Source organism: Athene noctua, chromosome 4 (genome assembly GCF_965140245.1).
Source record: "Athene noctua chromosome 4, bAthNoc1.hap1.1, whole genome shotgun sequence".
NCBI classification, from domain to species: domain Eukaryota; kingdom Metazoa; phylum Chordata; class Aves; order Strigiformes; family Strigidae; genus Athene; species Athene noctua.
The window spans coordinates 3,389,195-3,415,134 of record NC_134040.1 but is presented as its reverse complement, the minus strand read 5'-3'; the positions used below and the strand labels follow the sequence as shown (position 1 = coordinate 3,415,134).

Below are 25,940 nucleotides of genomic sequence, written 5' to 3'. Positions count from 1 at the left end.
CAGGGGAGCACTCAGGAGGACTCACACCCCGCTGGGTCCTTCCCCGAGCAATGAGAGGTGGGCGCAGAGGGACACTCACCCCTTCGCCCGCCCTCCAGCAGCAAAAGGGGAGACACGAGTTGAAACTTGCCTCCAAAGGGTCCTCCAGGGTCGAGGAGGAGGAGAAATTGGGACGAGAAACCTGATACAAGGTGGAGATGAGCCCTCAGGTTCCTCGAGAGAGAACTCGCCTTCAGCCCCAGCGAGATGGCTCCCAGCCTGCACCGCCGCCCACCCGCAGGATTATCACGAGAAACTTTTGGGCAAGGAGCAGCTTTGGGCTGGAGGCGACGGGGCTGCGTTAGCGCCAGGGAAGAAGGAGCCGTCTGCGGGGATGGGGAGCTCCTGCGGCAGCGATGGCTGCCCGGAGATCTGGGGCGGAGGAGGTGTGAGAGCTGAATCACATCGGGATGCTTCACTGCAAACACCACGACACCGCAGGATGCAGAGGATTTTTGCTGCTTCTGAACCGGGGGAATTTTTAAGCATTTTTCTTTTGCCTATTTTCTAACAGTTTATTACTTAAAGATGGGGGACTTCCTTTTCTTGCTACAAATGGAGATGGATTATCAACTCCCACTGACGCAGACAAAGAGCAAGGTAAGTTTGGTGCCAACACACAGCTGCGTTTCAGTTGCTTGATGAGACTATTTCCCGTGACCAGAAAGCCACGAACATTATGGGTTGCTCAGCAAGTAGGTGCATTTTAAGAGAGAATAAAGGCATTACACGCAAAGGTGAGTTGAGTCAGCTGGAGGCTCGTTACCCCAGAGAAACTGGCACAGAACATCAGCGAGTAACGTCTGCTCCGAGGAGGGAAATTACCAATTAAGAGGCAACAGCGGGGGGTTATACAGGTGACAAAACCCTCTGCTGTCACCTCACCCTCCGCACATCCACACGCTGGAGACAGAATGTATCCGAGTGATTTTCCTCCTGGTTTTTTCCTGAACAGCTCTTTGAAGACCAGACCTCCTCGGGTTTAGGGATCTGAGTCTCAACCCTGTGACGGTCACAGAATCACAGACTCACAGAATTCCACCCAGCCGCTGCGATAACGCCTCTGAAACCCACGAGTCTGCCGGTCCTTTGTGTCAACTTAAGCTTTTTCCAGCCCGTTTATTCAGTATTCTGCAAAGAGATTCACTCCACGGAATCATTAAGACACACAATGAGACCAATTACGAGTCAGAAAGAGAACCCTGACTTTAAACATCATTTTATTAAGGCTTAAATGTCTATCAGCCAGACGGGAGCTGGTCCAGTCACACGACATCAACCGAGAGTGACGTTTGGTGTAATGCGATGGCTTTTCTACACGAGTTCGTACGAGCAGGATGAGATCGCTGCCGGTTACTCACGCATTAACCACGGCCTCTCTTCGTGACTTGCTGGACTCCAGGGTGAAGGACGTGCTCCCGCAGGGAGGAGGGCAGTGAGGCGGGGAAGGGGAGAGGTCAGGTAGCTTGCATGTTGTCAATCACAAGGATTTTCGCCTGGTCCACGACCGAACGGCTGCTCGTCAAATATGTATAAATGGTTTTAACTCACGGGGAAGCTAAACTCACAGTCCAAAAGGCACCTATGCTAAACCACTGAGCCACTGGGATGGTGGTAAGAGGGCGGGTGCGACAGGTGGAAATCAGTTCTGTATAAATACATATTCCTTGTTAAAGAAGCTATGGCTTTTATTATCCTCAGATCGCTTTGCTCTGGCGCGATGCTCTAACCCCCCACCCCCCACTACTCTGTAAGCACAAGAAGACCCAAGTCCTCTCCGCCATCGCGGGCGCTCCTCTTGGCAAGCTCTCCGGAGGCCTTCGTCCTCCTACGGATCGAGGCGGACCCAGGGAACAGCAGCAGCCCCTTGTTCTCGTCCTCGCGGCGAGGCGGCGGCAGGCGCTGCCTCAGAAGTGCACCCTCCTGACGTCCTGGGTGGCTGCCGACCTTTTACAACTCCCGCACGGTATCGACGACAGGGACTTCTGCTTCTCGGCCAAGCACGGGCGACACACCAGGTGGCCGCAGGGAAGCTGGTAAACGGGCTCCGTTTTGAAGTAAGAAGAGAAGGTTTTCCCGCAGGAAGCGCATCCTTGGGTCTGGCTGCTCCTGCCGTGCTCTGCAAAGGCGACAGGAGAAGCGGCTCGGGGGCGGGGGGGACAAGGCCAGGCTGTGCCACCCCTCACGTGCCCGATCCTACGAGCCAAGGGCCCCGTTTTTTGCGGGTGTACGGTGCTCGTGGCTCAGGCCCGCGGCCCCTTTTCTCTGTCCCTACCATAAAGAAAGGGAAGGGCCCGGCTTCTGGGGCAGGCTGTGCTCAGAGCGGGCTGGATCACGTCAGCGTTTGCACCATCAGGCTTTTAATTGAGGACAGATGACTGTAAAGGGCTTTTCACTTTTGCCGAGATTAAATCAGCCTCCCTTCCGCTTTTCCAGCACTCGGATTAAAACCACCGATTCCCGAGCGAAATGCTTTAGGTATCATTTCGCATTCCTGTCACACACTATCTATCAGGGGCTACTCAGTCAACTCTTAAACAGCAGCAATTTTAAAGGTGACAGGAAAAAGCTTAATAGCTTAATGTCTCTGTGCAACAGCAAAAGCTATTCTGAGTGAGAGATAGAGAGAGACACCAGGAACTGCACAGCCCCAGCCTGTTCTCAGGGTCACTTGGTCCCTCTGAACCCTCTTCTCTGCCACGAGCGGGCAGATTCTCGCTCAGGGGAATCCCAGAATCCTCTCGGCTGGAAAAGCCCTTGCAGCTCCTCCAGCCCAACCATGACCCTCCCCCTGACCGTTCCCAACTCCCCCAGATCCCTCAGCGCTGGCTCAGCCCGACTCTTCAACCCCTCCAGGGATCCCGGGGACTCCCCCCTGCCCTGGGCAGCCCATTCCAACGCCCAACAGCCCCTTCTGCACAGAAATCCTTCCTCAGAGCCAGCCTGACCCTGCCCTGGGCAGCTTGAGGCCATTCCCTCGGGGCCTGGCGCTGGCGCCTTGGCTCCAGAGACTCATCCCCCCTCTCTGCCCCCTCCTGGCAGGGAGTTGCAGAGGGCCAGGAGGTCTCCCCTCAGCCTCCTCTTCTCCAGACTGAACCCCCCCAGTTCCCCCAGCCGCTCCCCAGCAGACCTGTGCTCCAGACCCTGCCCCAGCTCCGTTGCCCTTCTCTGGCCACGCTCGAGTCATTCAATGGCCTTTTTGGGGTGAGGGGCCCAAAACTGAACACAGGGAAAGAAGAGGAGCAGGCCAGCACTTTGGGCATCAGCCTGAGGAGGGATATATGATGGTTCAATGCTTTGTTGCACCCCAAAGAAATAATTTTGGGAATGTGGATGCAGCTGGATTAGCATCAGGTGAGATGAAAACTGCAAGGACCCAACAGCTTGGCCTATATATATATTCAAACCTGATGGGATTCTGGGCACACACATGGCTGCTCGGCCTGTCACTGCCACCGATACCTGTTCCTGTTAAGGGTCAGCATGCGACGTGGTATTTGCCCGATTTACACCTCTCCAGCTGCATCTCCACACTAGACTCATTCCCCATCCATGTGGCAACTCCTGTGCAGCCAATGGGCAACATTTAAGCCACTGAGTCCAAATTTCAGAGCTCTGGCAACAGCCAAAGCCTCGATGCAGGGTGAGCTATGAGTGAGCTAACCTGGTGCAGGCTGGGCTGAGCCCCGTGTCCCAGCACAACCCATCCAGGACGGTCCTTGGGCAGCGCAGACAAGCGACAGCCAACGCTGGCAAATCACAGGATCATGCTCAAGCCTGCTCTGACTGTGCGTGGACAACACACCCCACTTTCTCGGGGTCAGCAAGGTCTAACCTGCCTCACTGAGAGAATAAACCATTAAAACTGCTGAGATAAAAAAGCAGTTCAGGATTGCTAAGTAAAGCTTGCTGGGAGACAATATAATATTTTTATATTGAATATATAATATTCTGGGGTCTGAAGAGGCATAGAAAGATGCTGCGCCACAGCGTAACCCTCTCTGTTAACCCAGTCCCAGTTCTCCTCTCCTCTCCTCTCTCGCTCCCAGTGCTGAACCACAGGTGCTCGTGGCTTACCAAGGAGGGTGCCCACGCTCCAGGAACTGCTGCAGCCTCCCTCGCTCTGTGCCTGCTGCTGGCTTTTCATCAGCTTGGCCGTAAACGAGGGCATCGAGCTGAGCGCCGAGTTCAAGGCAGTGTCCAAACTCTCCGACAGTTTTTGTTCGTGAGAGACCGGATCTGCAAAGAAAAGCACAAGCTCGAGAAGAGGACGACAGGAAAAACAATACCCAACAGAAATGCTGCTTTGCCTCTGAACCTTTAGGACAACATTCGGGATTTTAGGGGGGTTTTGTCCCCTTGACAGGTCTCTTTTTCCCCACTGAGGTGCCAGGAGATGGGGGTGCAGTGCCTCATCTCCTTTGGGTCCTAAAGATGAAAAGTCCTAGGGATTACTGTCAGATGTGCACGTCATGCCCCAGTGCCAATGAACATTCAGGTGCTGGCTTGTATCTGCAGGTTTGAAAAAGGGCAAAATGCCAAATAATCCAGAAAATCCTCTTCTCTCCCTCAGCCCACTCCACTCAGAGTCCCAGCCCAGTGCTCCCAAGCTTGTGTTGTGCACGTAACTGGGAACATTTAAGCCCCTAAGAAAATCTGGGGACTTTTTTCCCCCTGTGTCCCAGTTCTGAGTCAAGGGATGAAGCCAAAGGCACAGGGTAGGACCCCTCCCTGCAGCATTTTGTCCCGTGTGATACCGAAGGCGTTAATTAAGACTATGCATTAAGAGAATGTTGTCTGCATCACTAATTCTGTTAAATCCATCTCCCAGAGGAAGACCTTTGAATTAGTGCTGCACATTTGCTACAGCAATCAAAGCTGATGAAATACTCAAGCATGAGCCCCCCGGGCCGAACACTGTGCTTTTATTTACGTATGGACACGGCTCCCCAAGGAGCTCCAGGACCCTGCAGGGCAGTCCCTGCTCCGGGGGGGGCGGGGGCACATCCCCAGCGGGAGCTGTTACACGCTTCCGCAATAAAACTTACTAATGAGTCCTCCTAAAACATGGAATGAGCTCTAGACTGAGAGACCAGAGTGGAAATGTGCAGTCTGACTTCTTCCTCCTCTTTCCAGTACCACCAAACAGCAATTATTTTCAGTTAAGTCTTTAAAGAATTTGTTTAAAATCAAACAACCACCTAAGCTCAATTATTTTTGGGCAATTTTGGGAGAAAGGTGAAGGGAGTGACAGGTACCAGCAGGCGTTAGCAGCAGTCAGAAGCTGTGGGCCACCTTTTCACACGTTACAGACACAAGAAAACTCGACTTACCTGCCTAGAGAGCCCTTAGGTGGCTAGAAGATACCCACGCGCCGTGTATTTATACCGTCCTACTCAAACCAGGCTGTTTGCAACAGCCTCACACACGGCTGCTCTCTTCAAGCTCATCTAAATCTAAATAAAGATTGCTAAAGACGTCTCTTTCCCAGTTCCCAGCTTAAATTTACCTTCCTCCTCCAGTGGGATTATTACCTAAAGCAGCAACTCAGTTTAATGATACCCAAGCGAAGATATAAGTGTTGCTGTGTGCACTACAGTTATATCCACAGAACGGCTGCGCTGCCAGCAACTCCGATGCGTTTCAGGAATTCCTGTGCCAACAAGGGAGAAAGCAATCATGGCAAAATACATGCAGATTTGGGCAAAAGAGGCACGAGGAGCCTGCGAGCCACGCTCTTCTCCACGGACTGGAGGCTGAAGGGACTAGTCATTAGAGAACAAACCACAAAGAGCAAGCGTTTTGGGGAGGGAGGTGTGAATCTCCTTGGTATTTAAACACAGATCACCTTTGCTTTCTAAAGACCGACGTCTCCTCACCACTCCTGCCCACCCCAGCACATGAATGCTGCTGGACCTACAGAATATCCCACCCTCCTGCTCCTGGCGCTCGGTGCATCCCAAGGTCTGTCTGCGCTGCCCGGACAGGAGCTGTGGCACAGCTGGGGACCGAGGTGGGGGAAAAGCATTCAGCTTTTCAGGGAATTTCACAGAATCATCATCCAGGTTGGAAAAACCCTTGCAGCTCCTCCAGCCCAACCACGACCCTCCCCCTGACCGTTCCCAACTCCCCCAGATCCCTCAGCGCTGGCTCAGCCCGACTCTTCAACCCCTCCAGGGATCCCGGGGACTCCCCCCTGCCCTGGGCAGCCCATTCCAACGCCCAACAGCCCCTTCTGCACAGAAATCCTTCCTCAGAGCCAGCCTGACCCTGCCCTGGGCAGCTTGAGGCCATTCCCTCGGGGCCTGGCGCTGGCGCCTTGGCTCCAGAGACTCATCCCCCCTCTCTGCCCCCTCCTGGCAGGGAGTTGCAGAGGGCCAGGAGGTCTCCCCTCAGCCTCCTCTGCTCCAGACTGAACCCCCCCAGTTCCCCCAGCCGCTCCCCAGCAGACCTGTGCTCCAGACCCTGCCCCAGCTCCGTTGCCCTTCTCTGGCCACGCTCGAGTCATTCAATGGCCTTTTTGGGGTGAGGGGCCCAACACTGAACCAAAAACTTATCTCAGGGTTGCAGGTCTGGACTGTTTTTCTGCCTGCTGGAGCCCATGTGCAGTAGCACTGTTATGAGATCACAGAGAAACGCAAGGCTAAAAGGAAACCAGTGCCCATTCCTTTCCCATGTAGACACAAGTCACATCCCTTATGTAACGTCTCTACTCGGTTTCCTGCCGTAACCGCAAACCCTGTGCGAGTCTCTCGCAGCCTGTGCTATCTTCTCCTCCCTGCTCTGAAGGCAGCACTGCCTGCAATTCCCTTGCTGCCGTTTGTTCCAGATGAGTGTCACCCAGAGGTCACGCAGCAACACGCTCCCCAAGCTCAGCCTCAGCCACAGCAAGAGCAGCCCCATGAGAGGGTAAAGAGCCAGTGTGTCCCGGGGACACAACCTGCGCAGCAACGCTGAGCGTGCAGGGAACCAGCTGTACCAAGAGCCCAGGCTGGCAGTGCCTGGCCAGGGAAATCCATGAGCAGGATTAGTGCCCTGTTCCTGCTTTCCTCCCCATCTCACTCCTTCTGAGAAGATCCACACCAGCCAGGACTCCCCAGGCCATCCTCACTGCATCACCAGACTTTTTCTTTTTCCTCTTGTTGCATATTTTCTCACTGATGCAAGGACATACTGGATGGATAGGATGATAAATCACACATGATAAAGAAACTTCAAACCAGCACACTGCGAGAAAAATATTATCTCCACAGGGGCAGTGGCTTGAAAGCAAGGAGGAGAAAGGAAATGCAAACTAAAAGGGAAACACAGCAACCTGAGCAAACAAGAGGGTTGTGAAACAGTCTGCACAGGTTGCACGATGAGAACCATGAGCCTAGAGATGAGGAAAAAATGAAACAAAATGGGGACAAAGCCCATCCGGAGATGGCAGGTTGTGCTGAAGAGAGAGGAGCTGACCAAGACGATGACCTGACTTGCATGGCATCTAGCAACAGCAAAACACAATGGCCTTAAAGCTTTCTAGAGGCAGCATGGGAATCTGTACTGGAGCCTCCTGGCTTGAAAACCTGGCCCTGGGCTGTCAAGACACTTAAGAAACACAAGTGACTTAGGGAGCCATGATACCTGTCGAACAGTCCATTTGGATCAAATGCGAGTCATTGTCAGTTTTCATTTTTTTAGCACTGTTCTCTGAGGTAGATGTGACAAGTAAGTTTGTAGAAGAAAAATAAGGTGGCTGCACAGAGCTCTGATCCATACAGTCCATTTTCCTTTTCAGAGAAGACATTGTTATGGAAGAAGGTACGAGCATTTCTGAGGCATGAGCCCTCCCGAGCAGGTTGGTGCCAGGGATGCTGTGCTGTAAGAGGAAGTGGTCTATCCTGGCCTTGAGGGTAGGGTGAGGTAGGGGCTGCGAGTGCTGGCTGAAGGCCACCCCAGTGAAAGGATCACTGGGTACCCTGCCCCAAGACGCCTCACTCCGGTTGCATTTTTCCAAGGTGGTCTGGTCAATCACCTTCCCAGAGGGCAGGAGCATGGGGAAGGTCATGATCTCCAGAGTGATGGGGTCTAGGAATTCTTCAGGGATGTCTTGGACAACATCCACCAGCTTGCGGAGGGTCTGCTGCTCGCTGTCGTTAGCACTGAAGGGCACGCAGTCGCTCTCCATCGGCGTCCAAAGCTCTGGCTTGAGGTTGCCCACATCCTGGGCGAAGAACTGGGAGGCCACCTGAAAGACACCCTCGATCACCTCCTGTGGGCACGATTTGGCAGGTTGTCCCCACACCTCCAGCCTCTTAATACAAGGCAGGCCACCTCCGGCCACGTGGGTGATGCAGATTTTTAAGTGCGACACGTTGCTCAGCGAGGCGGGCCCTTTGTTCCAGAGGTCTTGAGATGCAGAGCCAGGGTAGGAGAAGACATTTTCCATCTGATGGAAGGGAGGCCTTGGCTTGAAGCCTCTGTGGCCAAACGTCACTTTGCTTTGATTTTTTAAGACAGCTTTGCCCACCAGTGTGAAAGTGTCTTTGTCTGACACAGGCTGACCGGCCAGACCTGAGAACTGACCCTCAGGGCTCTGCCAAGAGGTTTTATTGCATGAGGTAGAGGTGTGAACTTCGAGCCCGGAGAAGGTTTGGTATCCCCCGGATGAGATGTCAATATTAATCCTGCAAATCTCAATGTTGAAGGGAAAAGAGATTGTGACGTGGACTGGAGGTTTGATGAAGTATTCGCTGCGGAAACCACGATTTCTCCTGGCAAGGTCTTCAGAGATCAGATTCTCCACTTCGTAACCATCAGCAGAAATCTGTGTTTCAGGAGAAAACGGGATTTAATTTGAAGCAAGAAGATAAAAGGAAACTAATTTCACAAGCACTTACGCAGATTCACAAGATGACAACAACTAGGAACCAAGACCATGGTTTCATGTGCAGCTGAGACAACCCAGGAGATCCCTGCTGCTGGGCAGAACAGACCCACTCCCCCCTCCTCCAGCCATGCAGTCCCACCCGCTCTTCTCTGCCCCCTCTGTTACCTGGTCAGCCATTTCCAGAGCTGATTTAACTGCTAAAAAAATGAAAAATTACGGATGGTTTGTGGTTTTGGCTGGATCAGCAAACTAAATCAAGTAGGAGAGCGTAGCTGGGAGCAGAGCATGTGTGCCTGGGAGGAGATGGGAGTCTCCGCTCCTTCAGCAGCGGTGAAACATCATCAGCTTATCCTGCCATGTGGAAACGTACACGGAATCACGCAGCTACAGGCTCCCAGAGAAATCTGGAGCTCAGTTAGCTGACTGCCTTGTCCTGCTCTGGGATCAACCCTACCCATCCCTGCGGGAGATGCGCCTAACTAGGCTGGGCCCCATCCCATGTCTCCCAGCAGATGCAGTCCCACCCTCCGGTCTGCTCCTGGGCAGACTGGCTCTACCCATTCCTTCTCCTGGAAGCACTGAGGCTTAGAAAGCCTGCAGCGCATGCTAAAGGAACAAATAACAGCAAAGAATATCTAGTTATTCCACCTACTTAATCTAGTCACTCCACACCCTCCTGATCCCAACGGTCACACCAAACCTCAGTTGCAGGGCTGGCTCTCTCAACACACCACACAGATGGATGGTCACACCTCTACTGCTCTTTTTACAGCTTAAAAATCCAAGGTTGTCTTGGATTTTGGGGTGTGAGTCAGTGGGGAGACTTGCAATTAAAAAATGGCTTTGAATTAAAACTGAATTCGTTTCTAAGAGATTCTGATGATGCTGAGTGAAAAACATGAGTGCTTGTAATTTCAGCAAACATTGGCAGGAACTGTGTATTCTATTGGGCAAAGGGAAAGCTGTAATATTGGAGAGAAAAAGGTATCTCAAGTCAAAGCACACACACCCGTAAGCACATAACACTGTCCTGTTATTAGATCTTGCAAAATTAGGGCTTCCTCCCTCCAAGCATTAGTGTGTGCCACATCAGAGCAGTCACACGAGGTTATGCGGCGTTCTAACACTACCTGGCAGACACTGGCCAAAGCATAGACAGGACAAAGCAGATTTTGAAGGGTAACTTCTGGGAAATCTCTCAATACCGATTTTTCAAAGTACTTGGCCTTCAGCTCCACTTTATCTTCAAGTGAGCTGCAGATCCCAAGCACCCAGACACGGATTCTCTTAGTGGTCACACATCAGGGACTCTCTCAAGACCAAAGCACAAAAGGGGAAGGGGGTCCAGGAGGACAGATTCCCCACATTAGCTCACAGAATCTCCTTGCTGGGAATGACAGGAAACTGATGAGCTTGGAAGAGAAAGCTGTGAGCAAAACCACCCAAATCACAACCCTCCCACATCGCTGGAAAAGGATTTGAATTGACAAAAATGCTCAGTTCTGCAGACTGAAGAGCCTACACTTTACCTGCATCTGTCTTTAATGCTTTTGCTGCCAGCGGACATACAGAGCCTCCCATGTTAAAATCCCTCTCTGAACCAGCCAGACCACACAAAATGACAGGAGTTTGCTGCGAATTGCCTTTGCTTTGTTATCTCTGGAAAGCCTGGCATGGCCAGCCAAAAATCAGTCTTCCAGAAACACTGCTAATTATCACAGATGAGCAGCGAACAAGCCCTTCCCAGCCCCAGCCAGTCCAGCACGGTACTTTCACCTAACCCCTCCACCCTTCCATCTCCCTAAACCCACCTTTCCATCATTACTTTACCTTGTTGCAGTGAATTCTTGGCTTGAAGTGTGGGAGACAGACGTTTATTACCATCTTGGCAGTTGGAGAAAGCTCACTTTCTGAGCATCAGATTCAGCTTGTGGAAAAAAAAAAAAAAAAAAAAGGAAAATAAAGTTAATGCGAGTGAACAGTGAAAGGTTTTCGTGTTTCGGAGCCTGTATGAATTACAAGCTCGGTAGTTCCTAAAACGCAGCTCAGAGCGGAGTCCAGGAGGTGAAGCCAATATGACTGGTGGAGGGATGGGATCAAGAAAAAAAATGGTATTAATATTAATTAGTGAACCCCTGGAGAAACATCAAAGAGAAATTGTTTATTTTAACTTAAGAATGTCTTACCTACGGATAGACTAGCAATCAGATCCGAAAGATTATCAAAGATGTGGGAGGTTTTGTAGATATGGTAAAGCATCAACTATGCCATGAGGTTGTCAGAGGAACTGGTGTGAGCTCCCAGTGGCCTCAGTCAGCCCTGGAGCACACGGGCTGCTCCGTGATCTGACCGGGGCACTCGGCACCGCAGCTGGCCAGAGAGAGCCGGGGTCCATCCCCGCCGTGTGGCCTTGAACTGCCTGGTTTATCTCCGTGCCTGGTTTCCACCCCCCACCGATGCCACGTCTATCTGCTGCCTTCAGCAGTTTGAGACAGGACCTGCCTGTGCTCTTGGACAACACCCAACACGACAAGCTCGGACGGGGCCTCTCGGGACAAGGGTAACACCAGTCAGCACTAACACGCCGCTGCCGCCAAGAGAAACGTTTCTTGAGGGCTTTGGGAGCCTCAGATGTAAGATGAGATTGAACGCAAATATTAATAATCAGTATTTAATAGCTCCAAGGGAGCAGAGGGCATTGAATAGCTCCGAGGAAGATTATCTGTGTCTGCTGAGTGTTCTGACAATGTTCATTAAAGCAACTCAAGTGAACACCCCTTCTTTTCCACTGAAAAAAAAGGCAATTCGAATTGGTTATATCAGATCCCTTTTAAGAATGAAATTATCTGCGAGGTAAGAGTTTTAACCTTACCTTAACCTTCGTTTTAATATGTCATTGCTTTGGGCAATCTCGCAAATTAGGAGCCTGCTGCTTTCTTAAAGAACCAGCAGCCCTTTAACGATTTTTCAACTGAAACAGTTGGTTCAGCCGAAATGAAATGGGAATTGTGGGGCCACGCACCACCGAAATGCAGAGTGTTAACAAGCTCACCTCGCCTGCCTGCTAAGCCTGCGGGTGCAGGCTGCTCTGAGCAACAGTCTGAAATGAGAAATGCAGTACCTGAGGTACAAAGCCCACATATAAAAATCAACAAAACAGAAACCAAGCCTTGCAGAGAGCAGAGCTTCGAGGTTAATGCTTGACCCAAGCAGGGGTGTACATAAGAAAAGCTGCAGCAGGCCAGATGAGCACCCCTTCCAGCCCAATATTTGGTCTGACAGCATCAGGAGCAATTCCTGCTCCTCAAAAAGGAACACAGGAACAGGGCAAGCAGAAACCAATGCTCCTCCAATATTACTTTCTTGGCTTTCTGAGCCTGAGAGGCTTCCAGTACAGGGCTGCCAGCGAGGGATTGTTCAAACAGGCTTTTAAACTGGTCTGACTTTTGGCACCCACATCTTGTGGGAGTGAGACAGGTGATTTAACTACAGGCTGTGTGACAAAACTACTCTTTTTGGTCCATTTTGAATCTGTGGCTGGTAAATTAGCTTGACCCTCAGAGCTGGCACTACGAAAAACAGCAAACCAACACTCTCCGCTCCCTTTTCTTGGAATGACTCGAGGTTCACCCTCTGTCCTATTTCTCCTCACATCTTTCCTGGGCTGAAGACTTCTCTGTTCTGATCTGATCAGACTGGTGCACTCGCATTCAGCAAGTTTTGGTGAGACCTTCCCTGAATGACGGGGAGAGGCACCTTCACCTCTGCATCACTGCAGACCCATTGCTTTAAGAACTCACTTCTCACAAGCTGCTCTCTGTTGAGATCCTGCCCACAGCTGATGCCAAATTCTCCCAAGGATCTTGCAGTCACGCACCTCCTCTTTCCTAGTGCAGCCTTGTGTTAGGCAAATCATGGATGGGTGCAAGCTCAGAGCATTCTCACGTCTTCTTCCAAGCTTAAAGCTGGTTAGTGAGGTTGTGTCCTAAACCATCATCCTTTCCTACCATGCCTTTAATGGTCTGTGGCAATTAGCTCTGGTTAATTACAAACAATTTATTCTCTCACTAAACTTGCTTTCAATTCAGTTGCTCCTTGTTCTGCGGCGCGAGGAGCTATCTATGTATACATAGGTATATTTTACAGGATTTTCTACCTGTTTGTGACCCTGAGAGACTTCAACTCTGGCTAATTTTTCCAGGTTCAACTTCTCCTTAGGAAAATGCATTATTCTGCATGTCCAAGTCACTGCTCTCTTTTATTCTGAAAAGCTCTGCTACACTTGCTTCACAGTGAAAGTTTGATCCCTGAGTTGCTTTTACCCACGGCTGTGGTTTTTCTGCTCTTCCCATGAAAACACAACTCTGAAGACAGACAGTGGGGATGAAGGGACGGATTAAATGAGAAACTGGAATGAGATTAGGACTAAGCTTCTGTGTAAAGAAGGAAAGCAAGAACTGGCTGGACACAGTGATAGGAAAGTAAAGGGGCTGGCTGAGCCCAGAGATGCAGGCTGGGAACAAGAATCAGCAGGGACAGGCAAAAGCAGGCGAGAGGAACAAGATCAGAGGAGCCACCAGGATCAGATGGGGACAGTGAGCCCAAGACTCTTCTAGCAATGAGCCTGGTCTGAAGCAAGAGCTTGGGAAATCCAGACTGTAAAAACCTCTGGAAAAAGAACGGGACAGGGCAGCAGATGGTGGCTTCCCGTGGCTACTGCTGTCGTTATGCCCCAAACTTGTGTGGAGGTCTCCTGTGCAAACGACAGCTCACGTGGTTGTGGCATGAAGGAGGTTCTGAATTTACGAACACTTTAAAAATGTAACACCCGTAAAAGTGCATTACTAAAGTCATTACTTTTCAAAACAAATGACTAAGATCACAAAGGACTCACAGACTATGAAGTGCCATCAGGATGTCACACAAGTGTGTCTCTCGAGTGCGTGACTTCCCCAAGGTGAACAAAGATCTTTCGACTGAGGCGGTGAAATGAAGACCTGAAGGACTGTACTCTCTACTTCTCTATGCCAGCATGATCCTCTCTGGTCTTGGACAAGCAATTTCAAACCAGGCTTTTTGGAGTTAGTCTCGAAGTGCCTTCCTGGTGTCCTACATAAGACTAGAGAGCTGCTGCAATAAGGAACATGCACAGCCGACAACGAAAGACAGGGCTTCATAACGCTGAGTATTTAAGGGAGAGGAAAAAAAACCAGCCCAGACATTTTAAACCAGGCAGCCAAAAATGAGATAATATACAGTATGTGTCTTGGGACAGCAACCTGCCTACTACCACCTCTCTTCCCCATCCTCCACGTCAGTACACCTTGAAACTCTGGACTGCAAAATAGTAACAGCTTGCCTGTCACTGCAGTGGGAACGAGAGTTTCTGCTGCTCCCTGTGAAAAAAATCCCTTCAGCTCTGGTCAGATGTAGAGCCTGCTCTGTGCACCTCAGGAAAATGTCTCTCCTCTTGGAAAGAACCATCTCTGGAAAGCTCAAGAAGCCAGCAACTCTGTCCTCAGAATGGCAGAAACGTGCAGAAATCAGACACCGCACCACATCCTGAGCAAGAAAATAACACGGTGAGCCAGTGACAGAGGGTGAAAACAGCAGCCTCCAGAGCAGATGCTCCGCACAGCTAGAGTTTGCATTCTAGTCTGCACAACCGATCCTAGTTAGGACTCATCGTCACCCAGGCAGGGGAATCACCTCGAGGTGGATCTGTCGGCCCTATTTGGCGGCAGACATTATCAACAGGGTCAGATCCTCTCTGCCAGGCACTGTGGAGAGCTGGGCACAAAATTAATGTCTCAGAGTCAGAGCAGCCCAATCCTCAGCCCCAGCTTCCATCTCACCACTCAGCTTTCACACTCTGGCCTGCTCATGCACAGCTCCTAAAGGAGAAACTCAGACTGCATGCTCACCAGCCCCAGCTCGGTGGTGATGGAAACGCTAAGGAAATATGTGTATGTGTTCCTGGCACCCAGGTCAGCTTCATGACTAAAAATCATTCCAATTCTCTTACCAAACATCACGGTTCTGCTCTCATGGAGTCACCAAATCCATCCACTTTCATTTAGGGTGGAGAAAGAAGTAATCACGGAGAAAAAGGAATAGGACAGTAGTTTTTATTTGTCATGGAAGCATTTGATGATCTACGTACAAAAGGAGAGCACGGGACACACGGCTGTCAGCAGAGCAGAACTGGCTAATACAGCAAGGCAGCCTGAGCACACAGAGCAACCAACTTAACCAACACTCAGAGGCCATTTTCACCAGTAACCAGAAAGAGAGATGGATCTGGGAGGCCGTGTCAGCCTCTGAGCAAGCACTCCATCGGGTTAGCCAGCCCTGCTAAGCAGCGCTGGGTCAAACACTTTGTAATGGAGGTAGCTCAGTTTCTCCAAACGTGTGCGTTTGAGCAGAGGAAACCATTCCCAAAAGGGAAGCTCAACCACCACGTAGCCCAGCTGCTGCAGCTGCCGCCGTTTCAAGCGGTGCAGCCCCAAGAGGCGCTTGGAGCTGTAGCAGTAGTGGTTTCGGTTGGACACCTGAAGAGCCAGTTTCACCTCCCGAGGCTGGTGATTTAGTGTAAGAGACAGGGGGGTTTCAAGACAGTGCCCCGATTTAGGCTCAACTTGTAATCTGGCATCTGTGATAAGAGTTCCACCTGAAAGCACAGCACGATCCCCCACGTGTGGTGTTTGTGCTTCATCCCTCCACTTCTGCCTGCGAGGCCTGGCTTCATTTTCCACTTCCACGGGAGAGTGGCTGCTAGATCTCCCTTTTATAAGCTGAGACAGCAAGTCATCCGTTAGACTAACTCCAATGTCTTTTAGTTTCCTATCTCCAACAGGATCTTTGAAGTTGAAAGGGATGGGATGTCCATCCATGGCCAAATGAACCTCCAGATCACTTGATCTCGTGTGAGGCAGGATCATGTGGTTCTTCACATACTCGGGGCCACCTAACATGCTCTCAAGAAGAGATGTGGCTGCCACAATTTCATGCCTGACATAGATTTCTTGCTCTGCAAAATTCAGAACCATCTCGGTCATCTCTTGAGAAAGCAGAGGTGGGAGGCGGCTGCCTTGGTAGCTTGGGCATTCAATTTCAACGCTCTTACTAAGGGTGAACAGGTCCTTTCTGAGCTCATATTTACTATCCCTCGTTTTCTGGACAAACTCATCCCTCAAAGCATAGTCTATCAGCTCCTCTGGGAAGCGTTTGACAAATGCTAGGCCAAGCAAACCAGTAAGGAGATGCTCTGGAAACTTTCCAAATTCATGGAGTTTTCTATGCATCTGCTCTATTAGACTGGAGTAAAACTCCTCCTCGTTTGGAGGTTCATAGTCCAGGCATCCAAATGACCACAAGAACTTGGCAGCATCTTTGCTTCGGCAGTAAGTCACCCTAGAAGGCAAAGACGTGGCTATGGCAGCCATAATGCCTTCGTCAAAGTAGTGTAGGGATGAAAAGGTAAGAGCGATGTGCATGATGCCCTGGATGTTCGTCGCAGGAATCCGAGCGGGAATAACCTTCACAAGTTCCTTTAAGAGGGGTAAGTGGTCCATGCGAGTGTAACGGAGTACTTTAAGCACGTTCACCAAAGCATAAGTGCTCATGTCTTCTATCTGCAGGGAGACTCTGTCTGCTATTTTTCTCATGACGTGGTCAGAGATACCACTGAGGGACTTGAAGAGCCCCAAGCAGATAGCACCCACCTCCTCCAAGGTGAAGGAGTCCAAGTACTTCAAAATCATGCTCTCTATCTTCTGCGTCAAGTCCGCGGGTGACCTCCGGCCTTCCCCTATGATGTAAAGGAGCTGAACAAACTGGGCCAAAGTGAGGTCTTTCCAGTTCATGTTGGCGTAGCTGAACAAAATGCTCAGGTAGGAAGGCACGCTACGCTCCAGGCAGCGCCAGCAATCAGCCACCAGCAGCAGCTGGTCCAGGTTCATGTCCCACACCCGCCGGCAGAATTCTTTCTCACATGCGTTCAGCAGAGGGTGGGTGGGCGGAAGAACCAAACGGACACAAGCCTTTAAAACATCGATGAGATCTGAAGTGCTGAACAACCCAAGGTTCCTGACAGCACAGCGACACAGTGTATTAAACCTGGGCTCGGACACCAACGCCATGTGCTGTTCCACTGGTAAACGACTCAGCTTGCGAAAATAATCCACGATAGTTCCTGGGCTATGGCTGCCCTTGCAGTCGGCCACGCTGCGTAAAATCGAGTCACCTTCTTCTAAAGGAAGAGTCTCTACTGGCTCAGACTTGTCATAGCTGAGAGATCTGTATTCAGGCCTCCCTTTCTGAAACACACGAGGATCCTCCTTGGAGTCATGCATCTCTCTTTTTTCCTTTTCCACTTCCTCCTTGGTTTGTGCCCCAGAGAGACTCGCCGAGGTGGTCGGCTCGAGGAGCGGTTTGGACTCGGGCTTTGGTGGGGCATTTCCGAGGGGTGGCAAAGCTTGAGGAGAGGCGGTGCTGAACATATGTTGAAGCTGTGCCGTGCCAGGGCTGGTGAAAGTGTCACCGAGAGCCTGGCCACTGCTCCTAGCAGCATGCTGCTGGGAGGCACCTCTGCTTTTGGCATAGGCGGATGGATTATACAATACTCTGTAGTCCAGAGGATTCAGCAACTGGATTGTAGCCACAGATTCGGTTCTGGTGTTGGCTGTTTCTGGGTTCTCTTCCTTTTTCTGCTTACTTTTGCTGCTTCCGCTCTTGGCCTTGTACTTGGCTGTAGTCGAAAATGGAGTCACCCTGCTCAGCCTTGGAAATCTTCGGTATATTAGCACTGTAGCCATGGATCACAATTTACTGGGGTCAGAATTGCTTCCAGGTACTGAAAAAAGGGCAGACGAAGAATGAGTGGCTTCCACCTAACACGAAGCACTTTTTAATTTATCCTTTACACTACCGAATGTGAGGCGATGCCAGTGTTTCCCCTAGCCAGGGCAGCTGCTTCCCTGCAAAGCTGGACGGCAGCTGCTATGGAACATCACCTCATGCAAAAGCAGTTCAAGACAAGCACCCAGGTGACCTGACACACCTGAAGTTGGGCTACACAGCAGTTGGGCATTACCTAATCTGGCAGGGACTATGGGACTTGAGAAAAAAACTAATCTCTTTTTCATTTTTAAGAGACACAAACTGCTTTTCTTTCATTCTAAACAATGAAAATGTGTTTTTGCAGTAGCACTGCAGCTTCAGGGAACTTTTACATATTCAAACAGAGCATTCTGCTACTTTGGTCATCATAATCTGAAACACCAACCACCACCTGAGAAGTTGTTGAAATATCCAGGGTGTTGCACTGCTCTTCGTGCTTGGAAACAGTATGTGGAGGCTGTGAGCAAACTCTCCACAAAACCAGTCCACAGAGTGAAAGCTGGCCCATAACCTGAAGATAAAGATTAGTTGAAAGGAGAAATGTGGCCCCAAAACAAAGTGGGGGAAGAGTATGGGAGAAGCAAGACAAATCATTATGAGACACTACATCTCGAGCTGAGAACCAGAGGGAACAGAGCTTTACACTTCAGACTTGGGAGCGTTTCCCATAGTTTTAGGGTACAGAATGCTTAAAAATGCCTGGTGCCTCCCTAACTCCTGCCTAAACCAGCTACAGCACAGAGGGTGAGAATGAGAAATTTGTCAGGAGTTCAGCTGCGTGCTGCCAGCCCGCACAAGTTGCCAAACGAGCCTGTTTATAATGATTCAGATGCTGATTAAAAAAAAAAAAGCACCAGGTCAGCGCTCTGTGTAACACACCCCTGTCCCACCACGTGTAGCCAACCCCAAAGATGCATTAGCCCAGTCCTTTTCAACTTATTTAAAATCCCTTGTGCTCTCACTACCCCAGGGAGCCAAGCAATCAGGAAAGTCAAAACCTGGCAGAGACACTGCAATACACATTAGCTTTTGTGTTTCCCACACTGGGGAAATAAATCCTTTATGGGAATCCCTCTGAGCTCTGCTTATAGGTGTGGCTTCCTGGTTAGGGCTAGATCAAGATGTCCTGGTGGCGCAGGGAAACTCAGTTTTGCACCAGCAAAACGGATACCTCGGGGGAAGAAGAGGTGGGCTGAACACTGTGGCTCTGGGGTATCTGAGGAGGCTGCAGTGGGACGGGAGATCACAAGCAGCTCTGGCTGAATATAAGCTGGACTTTTTTTTTTTTTTGAGTACAAACCGCCCCCCCCCCCCCCCCATCTCCAATGACTCATTAGACAATCTATTCCTGCATCACAACGTGGAACATCAGCTCTGGTCAAGGAAGGGGGAGATGGGAAGGGAGGGAGGGCAGGGAGAGTCGAAGTGATGGTCTTTGCTCCCTCTTGGTGCCAGATGTGAGGTGCTGCCTGTTGCGGGGGTGGTTCCCTGCAGCAGCCTTGGCTGTCTTTTGTGCGCCCTGAACTCTCGCCCAGCAGCAAAAGCAGTAACAGCAGACAGGCAGGCAAGACATCTCTGATCTGGCTCTGCAGGCTGCTCTCTCACCAGGAAGCTTCACCTCTGTCTCGTCAGGGCTCAGCTTCTGTCCGAGGACAGGATCTCAGCACGGAGTTGGCATGGGAGTGCTCCCGATCTGCTCCAGTGCAAAGTCAAGCGGCTCCATTCAGCCCTCTGGGACTGACCGTGTCAACTTGCACTGAGGCAGCCGAGGAAATCTCACATCCTCTGCTCCATGGGCAGAGCTTGGGGGCACCAACTGCCAGCTGGTGGGTGAGGAGAAGCTGCCAGAGCAGTAACCCTCTCAGCCACCACAGCACTGGAGATGAAAAAAGCAACCTGGGTGGAGAACGGGAGGCTCTGGGGCAAAAAATAGGGAAGGCAAACTGAAACTAAGATTTCTGGAGACAGCCACAGGAGGAGGAGGGTACAAGAAAGACCAATGTGTTTTTAAGGTGACTAGTAAACGGCTGATAAATACTGTAAGATGCTCAGTAGCCACTAAGCTTGCCAGGCACCTTATCTGTATCTCAAAGCATATCACGAGGCAGCCCGCTGGTGCAGATCAGGCTCTGCTGACCCTTAGGGCTGTGCTACTCCCTGCCCCACAGGCAGCTGCAAGGCCATGACTGGCCCCCTCCAGCGTGAGAAGTCAAATCACAACAGGGAGGAGAGACTCTACCCCCTTCTGGCTGTCTTGTGAGCTGGGGAAAGGACAAGCCCCCTCAGAACCTGGACAGTAAAACCCCAGCCAAGAGCTGGGGTGCTGCAGCACAGCCCAGGCCTCACAAAGCCAACAGCAGCAACAAGCAGGAGCTGGATTTCAAAGCCCTCCTGTTTAGTACAAAGAAATGTTTGATGAAAACATCATTTCTGGCTCTACTGGCTGGGACATCCAAGCTGAACTGGCCGCAAGTGACAGGTGCCATCTTCATGTGGCTGGAGACTGGCAGCAGTGAAGTGGGCAAGGCTCAGACCTGCACCCTGGCTGGGGGGAGGAGACCCCATCCCCTCTGACATCGTCTCCACTTCTAGTACCTCACAGAGCTTGTCCTGGAGAACAATTACAGGGGTTGGTTCAAGCTGCAAAGATGATCTTGGACAAGAGGAGGCTTATCCAGCCTAGGCTTTCCGAGAGACTTTTTTGTCTGACTCTATTCTGCATGTCTTCTATTTCTCTATTGTTGAGAAACACGAAAGCACTACTGAGAGACAGCCATTTATTTAAAACCACTTCTATTTGCTCTTGAAAGGTGAGAATACCTACAAAACGCAGCACTGTTACCAGAAACACCCCTCTCGGCAACAACAGCCCCACTTGAAAGACAGGGAATCAAAGTCGCAGCGTTTGCACACCAAAACCTCTGAAGTCGAGTGTCGCAGGCTGCTAAGAATACCATCCGTGTAGTTTAGCGTTAAGCTGTGACACATTTGGGAAGCTATTCAATAAAGAGAACACTTCTCTCTTGCTCTAAACCCATCAAAAAAAGAGACCACGTGCAAGGGAGCAAGGTCTGCATGGGTCGAGATACTTCAAGCACCTCTGAAAAAACCAGGCTGGCTCCAAGTGGCCTTTCGCCCAAGACTTTCACACACCCCCAGCCTAAATCTTTGTGATCTTTGAAGTTTCTTCCAACATTTCTCTTCTAACTCCTCTCCTTGATTTCCCCCTCTTCCCGTTACCCTGAGTAATCAGCCTGCCTTCCTCCTCCCACTGCACTTCTTGCTCGTACCCAGCCAAACTCCTTCCCACCTCTGGGCAAGTCTCTCTAGAAATTTCACTTCCAGGGACTCCAAAAAGCCAGCCAGAAAGCGAGTTTTGGAGCTGGGCCCTGCAAGCTGCAAATGCACTTTACAGAGGCCCTCTGGGATGGAAACATCTTTGTGTATGTGTCTGTGTGTCACACTTAGAGCTGAGCTCTTGGCCAAGAGCGCAACTGCACAGCTGAGCGTTAGCTGAACACCAGGGAAAACAACATTCCTGGAGGGATGCCACCCGCTTCAGAGTATTAGCTCTGTGAAAAGGGATACGGGTGCACCCTGAAACGCTGTCCCTGCTTTTGGTCCCTCTGAAACACTCAAAGGGACTTTCAGCAGCACTGGGAAACCCTCACAGGATCCACGCTAGGAGACCGCCCAGTTCTGCAGCACACCGCCCCGTCCTGTGCTTCCCCCTACCCAGCACCACGGACAATAAAAGGGCAGAAGACGTCTCCTCGGTACGTGTGAGGCACTTCAGATCCGATCAAGGTGGGGGGTAAACCAGCTCGTTTTGGCCAAGAGCCTACAATCAGCACCTGTGCCTGGGCTGAAGAGAAAAATAACAAAAAAAGGAGGGTTTTTTCCCCCCCCCAACGGATTATGACGTCAGAGTGCAAAACCGTCACTTTTTCCTTTGTTTGTGCTTTTTTCCCTCCCTTTCAAGCCCCCGCCGGCACCAGAAGGCAGCAGGCACGACGAAGGGCTCGGCCGCCAACACCACCAGCGGTGGCGGCGCGGCTGCCTGGCCCGGCCCCCGGCGGGCACAGCTAGAAGGCCGAGCCCCGCTCCTTCCCCCCTGGGCTGTGCCTACACATCTGCGGTACCTACACATACCCGCACACGGGGCAGCGAAGCCCCCGCCGCTGGGCAAGGCGACGGGCGGGGGGGGGGCTCCGCGCATGCGCCTGCGCTGCCCCCGCCGCTGCCCCGCTGAGGGGGCGGCGCTGCCGAGGGGAGGCCGCGGGGAAGGGGCAGAGGAGAGGGAAAGGGACGTGGCGGCCCGCGCTGCCCGCTCGCACTCACCGGGGCTAGGCGCCCGCCGCCGGCTCTGGCCCTGCCGCCCGCCAGCCCCTCCGCCCGGCCGCCCCCGTCGCCTCCCGCCGACTTCCGCCCACCTGACGGTGACGCACTTCCGGCCGTACGGCAACCCAGCGGGGCCACGCGCGGCAGCGGAGCGGCCGGCCGGCAGGTGGCGCCAGCGGCGCGCGGCGCGCAGCGGCCCCACGTGATGCGGGAGCGGGGGTCATGTGATACCGGGGGAGGCGTCACGTGGCTGCCCAGAGCGGGGCCGCCATGTCGGTGCGCGGCCATGGAGGATGGTGGCTTTGGGGGTTCTTCGGCTGCTCGACACCGCCCCTCCGGGAACCGCCCCGAGCCGCGGTGGCTGCGAGCCCCGGCGGGGTGGCCTGGGGAGGGCCATGAGGCTCACGGCAGCGCCGGGGATCTGGGCCGCGGTCTGCAGGGGCCGGTCCCCCGGTGCCGCTTGCTGCAGTAAATTCATTCTCAAAAGAACCCCAAAGACTTAATTTGAAGTTTTAGAAGGCGGGCGTGCTTTATTGCAGCGCTGGATGCACGGGGGATCACTCCACCTAACGGGCATGTCAAAAGACAAATGCACTTATTATATACAATTTAAAAAAAAAAAAAAAGAATATTCATGTAATTTCCACACCTATTTCCAGAGGATCTAATGTATAGATATATTGCATAATATATCTATATTTCATGGGATATCAATACATTGCACGAGTGTACTAAAATTTGAGAACAGGTTTCCGAGGGGCTTCCATGGGGGTTTCAGGCAGTCTGTGGTGGTCCTTAGAGGCTGGTGAAGAGGCGTCTTACTGTCTGCGAACTCTGAGTCATTTTTCATATAAGGCCTCGCCTTGGCTTATTGCTGTCTGTAAAGTTTCTTAGTTTTCTTGTCTTTGACTCCCACAGGTGTCTGTTGGTTTCTCTGCCCTCCCTGGGCTGTACCCATCAGAGTTGCAAAAATTTCGCTAAGGGCAAATGCCAGGGGCTGCCCTTGGGCCACAACAACCCCCAGCAGGGTTACAGGCCTGGGGAGGAGTGGCTGGAGAGCTGCCAGTCAGAGAGGGACCTGGGGGGATTGATAGTGAGCCAGCAGTGTGCCCAGGGGGCCAAGGAGGGCAATGGCATCCTGGCTTGTGTCAGCACTGGCGTGGCCAGCAGGGACAGGGAAGGGATCTGAGCCCTGGGCTCGGCACTGGGGAGGCCGCCCCTCGGTGAGTGGGTTCAGTTTTGGGCCCCTCACCCCAAAAAGGCCATTGAATGACTCGAGCGTGGCCAGAGAAGGGCAACGGAGCTGGGGCAGGGTCTGGAGCACAGGTCTGCTGGGGAGCGGCTGGGGGAACTGGGGGGGTTCAGTCTGGAGAAGAGGAGGCTGAGGGGAGACCTCCTGGCCCTCTGCAACTCCCTGCCAGGAGGGGGCAGAGAGGGGGGATGAGTCTCTGGAGCCAAGGAGCCAGCGCCAGGCCCCGAGGGAATGGCCTCAAGCTGCCCAGGGCAGGGTCAGGCTGGCTCTGAGGAAGGATTTCTGTGCAGAAGGGGCTGTTGGGCGTTGGAATGGGCTGCCCAGGGCAGGGGGGAGTCCCCGGGATCCCTGGAGGGGTTGAAGAGTCGGGCTGAGCCAGCGCTGAGGGATCTGGGGGAGTTGGGAACGGTCAGTGCTAGGTTAACAGTTGGACTGGACGATCTTCAAGGTCTTTTCCAACCTAGCTGATTTTGTGATTATGTGAATTATGTCCTCGAGCACATTCTTGCCCCAATTACAACAATTAGCACCAACTGCTTGCAGGCATCAGCTAGCAGACAGCAGCAGCCTGAGTGGGTGAACTGGTGCTGTCTCCCTGCTGGGAGTGCTGGGGTGGGTGTCACTTGCAAGGGGTAGCTGCTGACTGTGGGCAGTGGGACAGGGTCCAGCCCTGGGGTGTGGGGGGCGATGAGAGGCTGCTGGGAGGCTGCTCCACTCCTGTGTGGATTGGGGTTGTGAATGGGGTGCGGTGGAGGTGCCTGTCACTGCAGCCTTACTGACAGAACCCAAGTGGTTGAGGTGGGAGGGGGCTTCTGGAAGTCATCTGGTCCAATCCCCTGCTCCAGCAGCGCTACCCAGAGCCAGCTGGCCAGGGCTGGGTCCAGACAGCTTTTGAGTATTTCAGATATTCATGGCTCTGCTGTGCCCAGACATCTGTCTCCTGTTCACTGCAGTCTTTAAGCACTGGCAATCAGTAATTATATGAGGCCTTGAGCATGGAAGTGCATTAAGCTGGGCTTGGCACATAGACTTAGTTGGTACTTGCATCCCTTCCTGATCTTTCTACTAGGTGGATTTCCTTTTCACTTTCTTCACATCAGCCTTTTATCCTGTGGCAAGTGAGGAAATCACATCTTTAGGAGACCAGATGGGGTTGGAGGAGAGCCACAGTGGTTGTGATGAACTGTAATAAAAGCCTTGCATTGCTGGTGGTACCTTGGACCTTAAACCTGGTCTGAGGGAAATCATGGAATCCCTGACACGCTTGCTTTGCCCTGGGATGTATCAGCTTTGTCATGAAAGGACTGGAGACCTTTCTAGCAAAGCTGATGTTGGGAAAAGTTCTGGATTTGTTGGTTGTTTTAGAAAAATAAGGTTGACCTCAATGTAGCTTTAATGTGATGCTGACAAAGCAGCTGGGGTGGGATTTGTTTGAATAAAAACCTGTAAGCTGACAGGAGTTTTGGGACATTCTGTTAACTCCCTGGTTGTGAAGGAAGGCGAAATGGACCGCAGCCTGGGGTCAGCTTCCAAAACTCCCTTCCTGGCAGCCTCCTCCTCCCCACCCCAACCATCTGGGGATCCATCACAAATTTGATGCGTTTTGACTGCTTGTGTTTTCCACTCCTTCAGCTGCATGAAAGGCCTGTGCCAGGAAAGCAGCTCTGTTCTCCAACCCAGCATTAGGGTGCCCATCAGTGGACACCCCACGATTCCCTGCCCCATTCCTTGCAGCCCGGACAGCAGCTCCCTCAAACCATCTCCCTTCCCAGACTCACAGCCCCAGCATAGCGGAGGTTTCTCTGGGGGGTGGCAGCCTCTGAGCCCCAGAGCCAGGGAAGCCCCAGAGAGATGCTGCAGTGGGAGAGGTGGCTGCTCCGAGCGAGGGCTTGGCACAGGAGGGAAGGGGAGTTAGCTCATGCCAGGTTCCCACCACTATGGCTGGCTCCAGGCCCATGCCTGACATCTCCACCTGAGTCTTGTCTTCCACAGTGTGTCCTCACCTGGAAATCCCCCAGGTCTCAGCCTGGTTTGGGACCCTGTGTTGGTAGGCTTGGGAGCAATTCAGTCACCTACATGAATGTTGGGTCGTCTTGGACATTGGCCATGGGACCGATGGAAAGCCTGTGTCTTCCTCAGTCAGCCTTGGGACATCCCCAACGTCTCCAGACACATCCATGGGGGTCCGACCTATGGGACCTCAAACAGATGTTTTCTCCAGCCCGTGGTTTCACCACCACCGTGGCTTCGTGGTGCTTGGTCTCAAGTGCTTGAAGAGCCTGAGCAGCCCTTGTGTGTTGGGAAAGCAGGACTGGGGAACATCCCACCCAGACACGGACACGCACAATGTCCCGCCCTGCTCCCAACAACCTCCACCTCTCCCCTCCCGCTCCACCACACCAGGCTGCTCTCCATCCTCCAGGATGGGGACCCACGGGGAAGCTCTTGACTGGAGGGTGCTGGTATGTCCAAGATGAGATCTCCCCTGCAGTTTCCCAGCCTGGCTGTGGGTCTCTCCTGAAATCCCCCACGGGT

At 52.1% G+C, this 25,940-nt stretch overlaps 2 protein-coding genes across 2 annotated transcripts; both read right to left on the bottom strand.

Annotated features, from left to right (window-relative positions):
• Window positions 1-1,262: 1,262 nt before the first annotated feature.
• On the bottom strand, window positions 1,263-22,240 carry UBOX5 (U-box domain containing 5). The gene is made up of 5 exons (XM_074904272.1): window positions 22,154-22,240; window positions 10,742-10,838; window positions 7,666-8,848; window positions 4,117-4,278; window positions 1,263-2,158 (listed from the first exon to the last, which is right to left on the bottom strand). The coding sequence occupies exons 2-5, from the start codon at window positions 10,793-10,795 to the stop codon at window positions 1,947-1,949; spliced, it is 1,611 nt and encodes a 536-aa protein (XP_074760373.1). The 5' UTR covers window positions 10,796-10,838; window positions 22,154-22,240; the 3' UTR covers window positions 1,263-1,946.
• Window positions 15,023-22,242, bottom strand: FASTKD5 (FAST kinase domains 5). The gene is made up of 2 exons (XM_074904271.1): window positions 22,154-22,242; window positions 15,023-17,765 (listed from the first exon to the last, which is right to left on the bottom strand). Exon 2 carries the CDS (start codon window positions 17,725-17,727, stop codon window positions 15,253-15,255), a length of 2,475 nt encoding a protein of 824 aa, XP_074760372.1. The 5' UTR covers window positions 17,728-17,765; window positions 22,154-22,242; the 3' UTR covers window positions 15,023-15,252.
• Window positions 22,243-25,940: the final 3,698 nt, after the last annotated feature.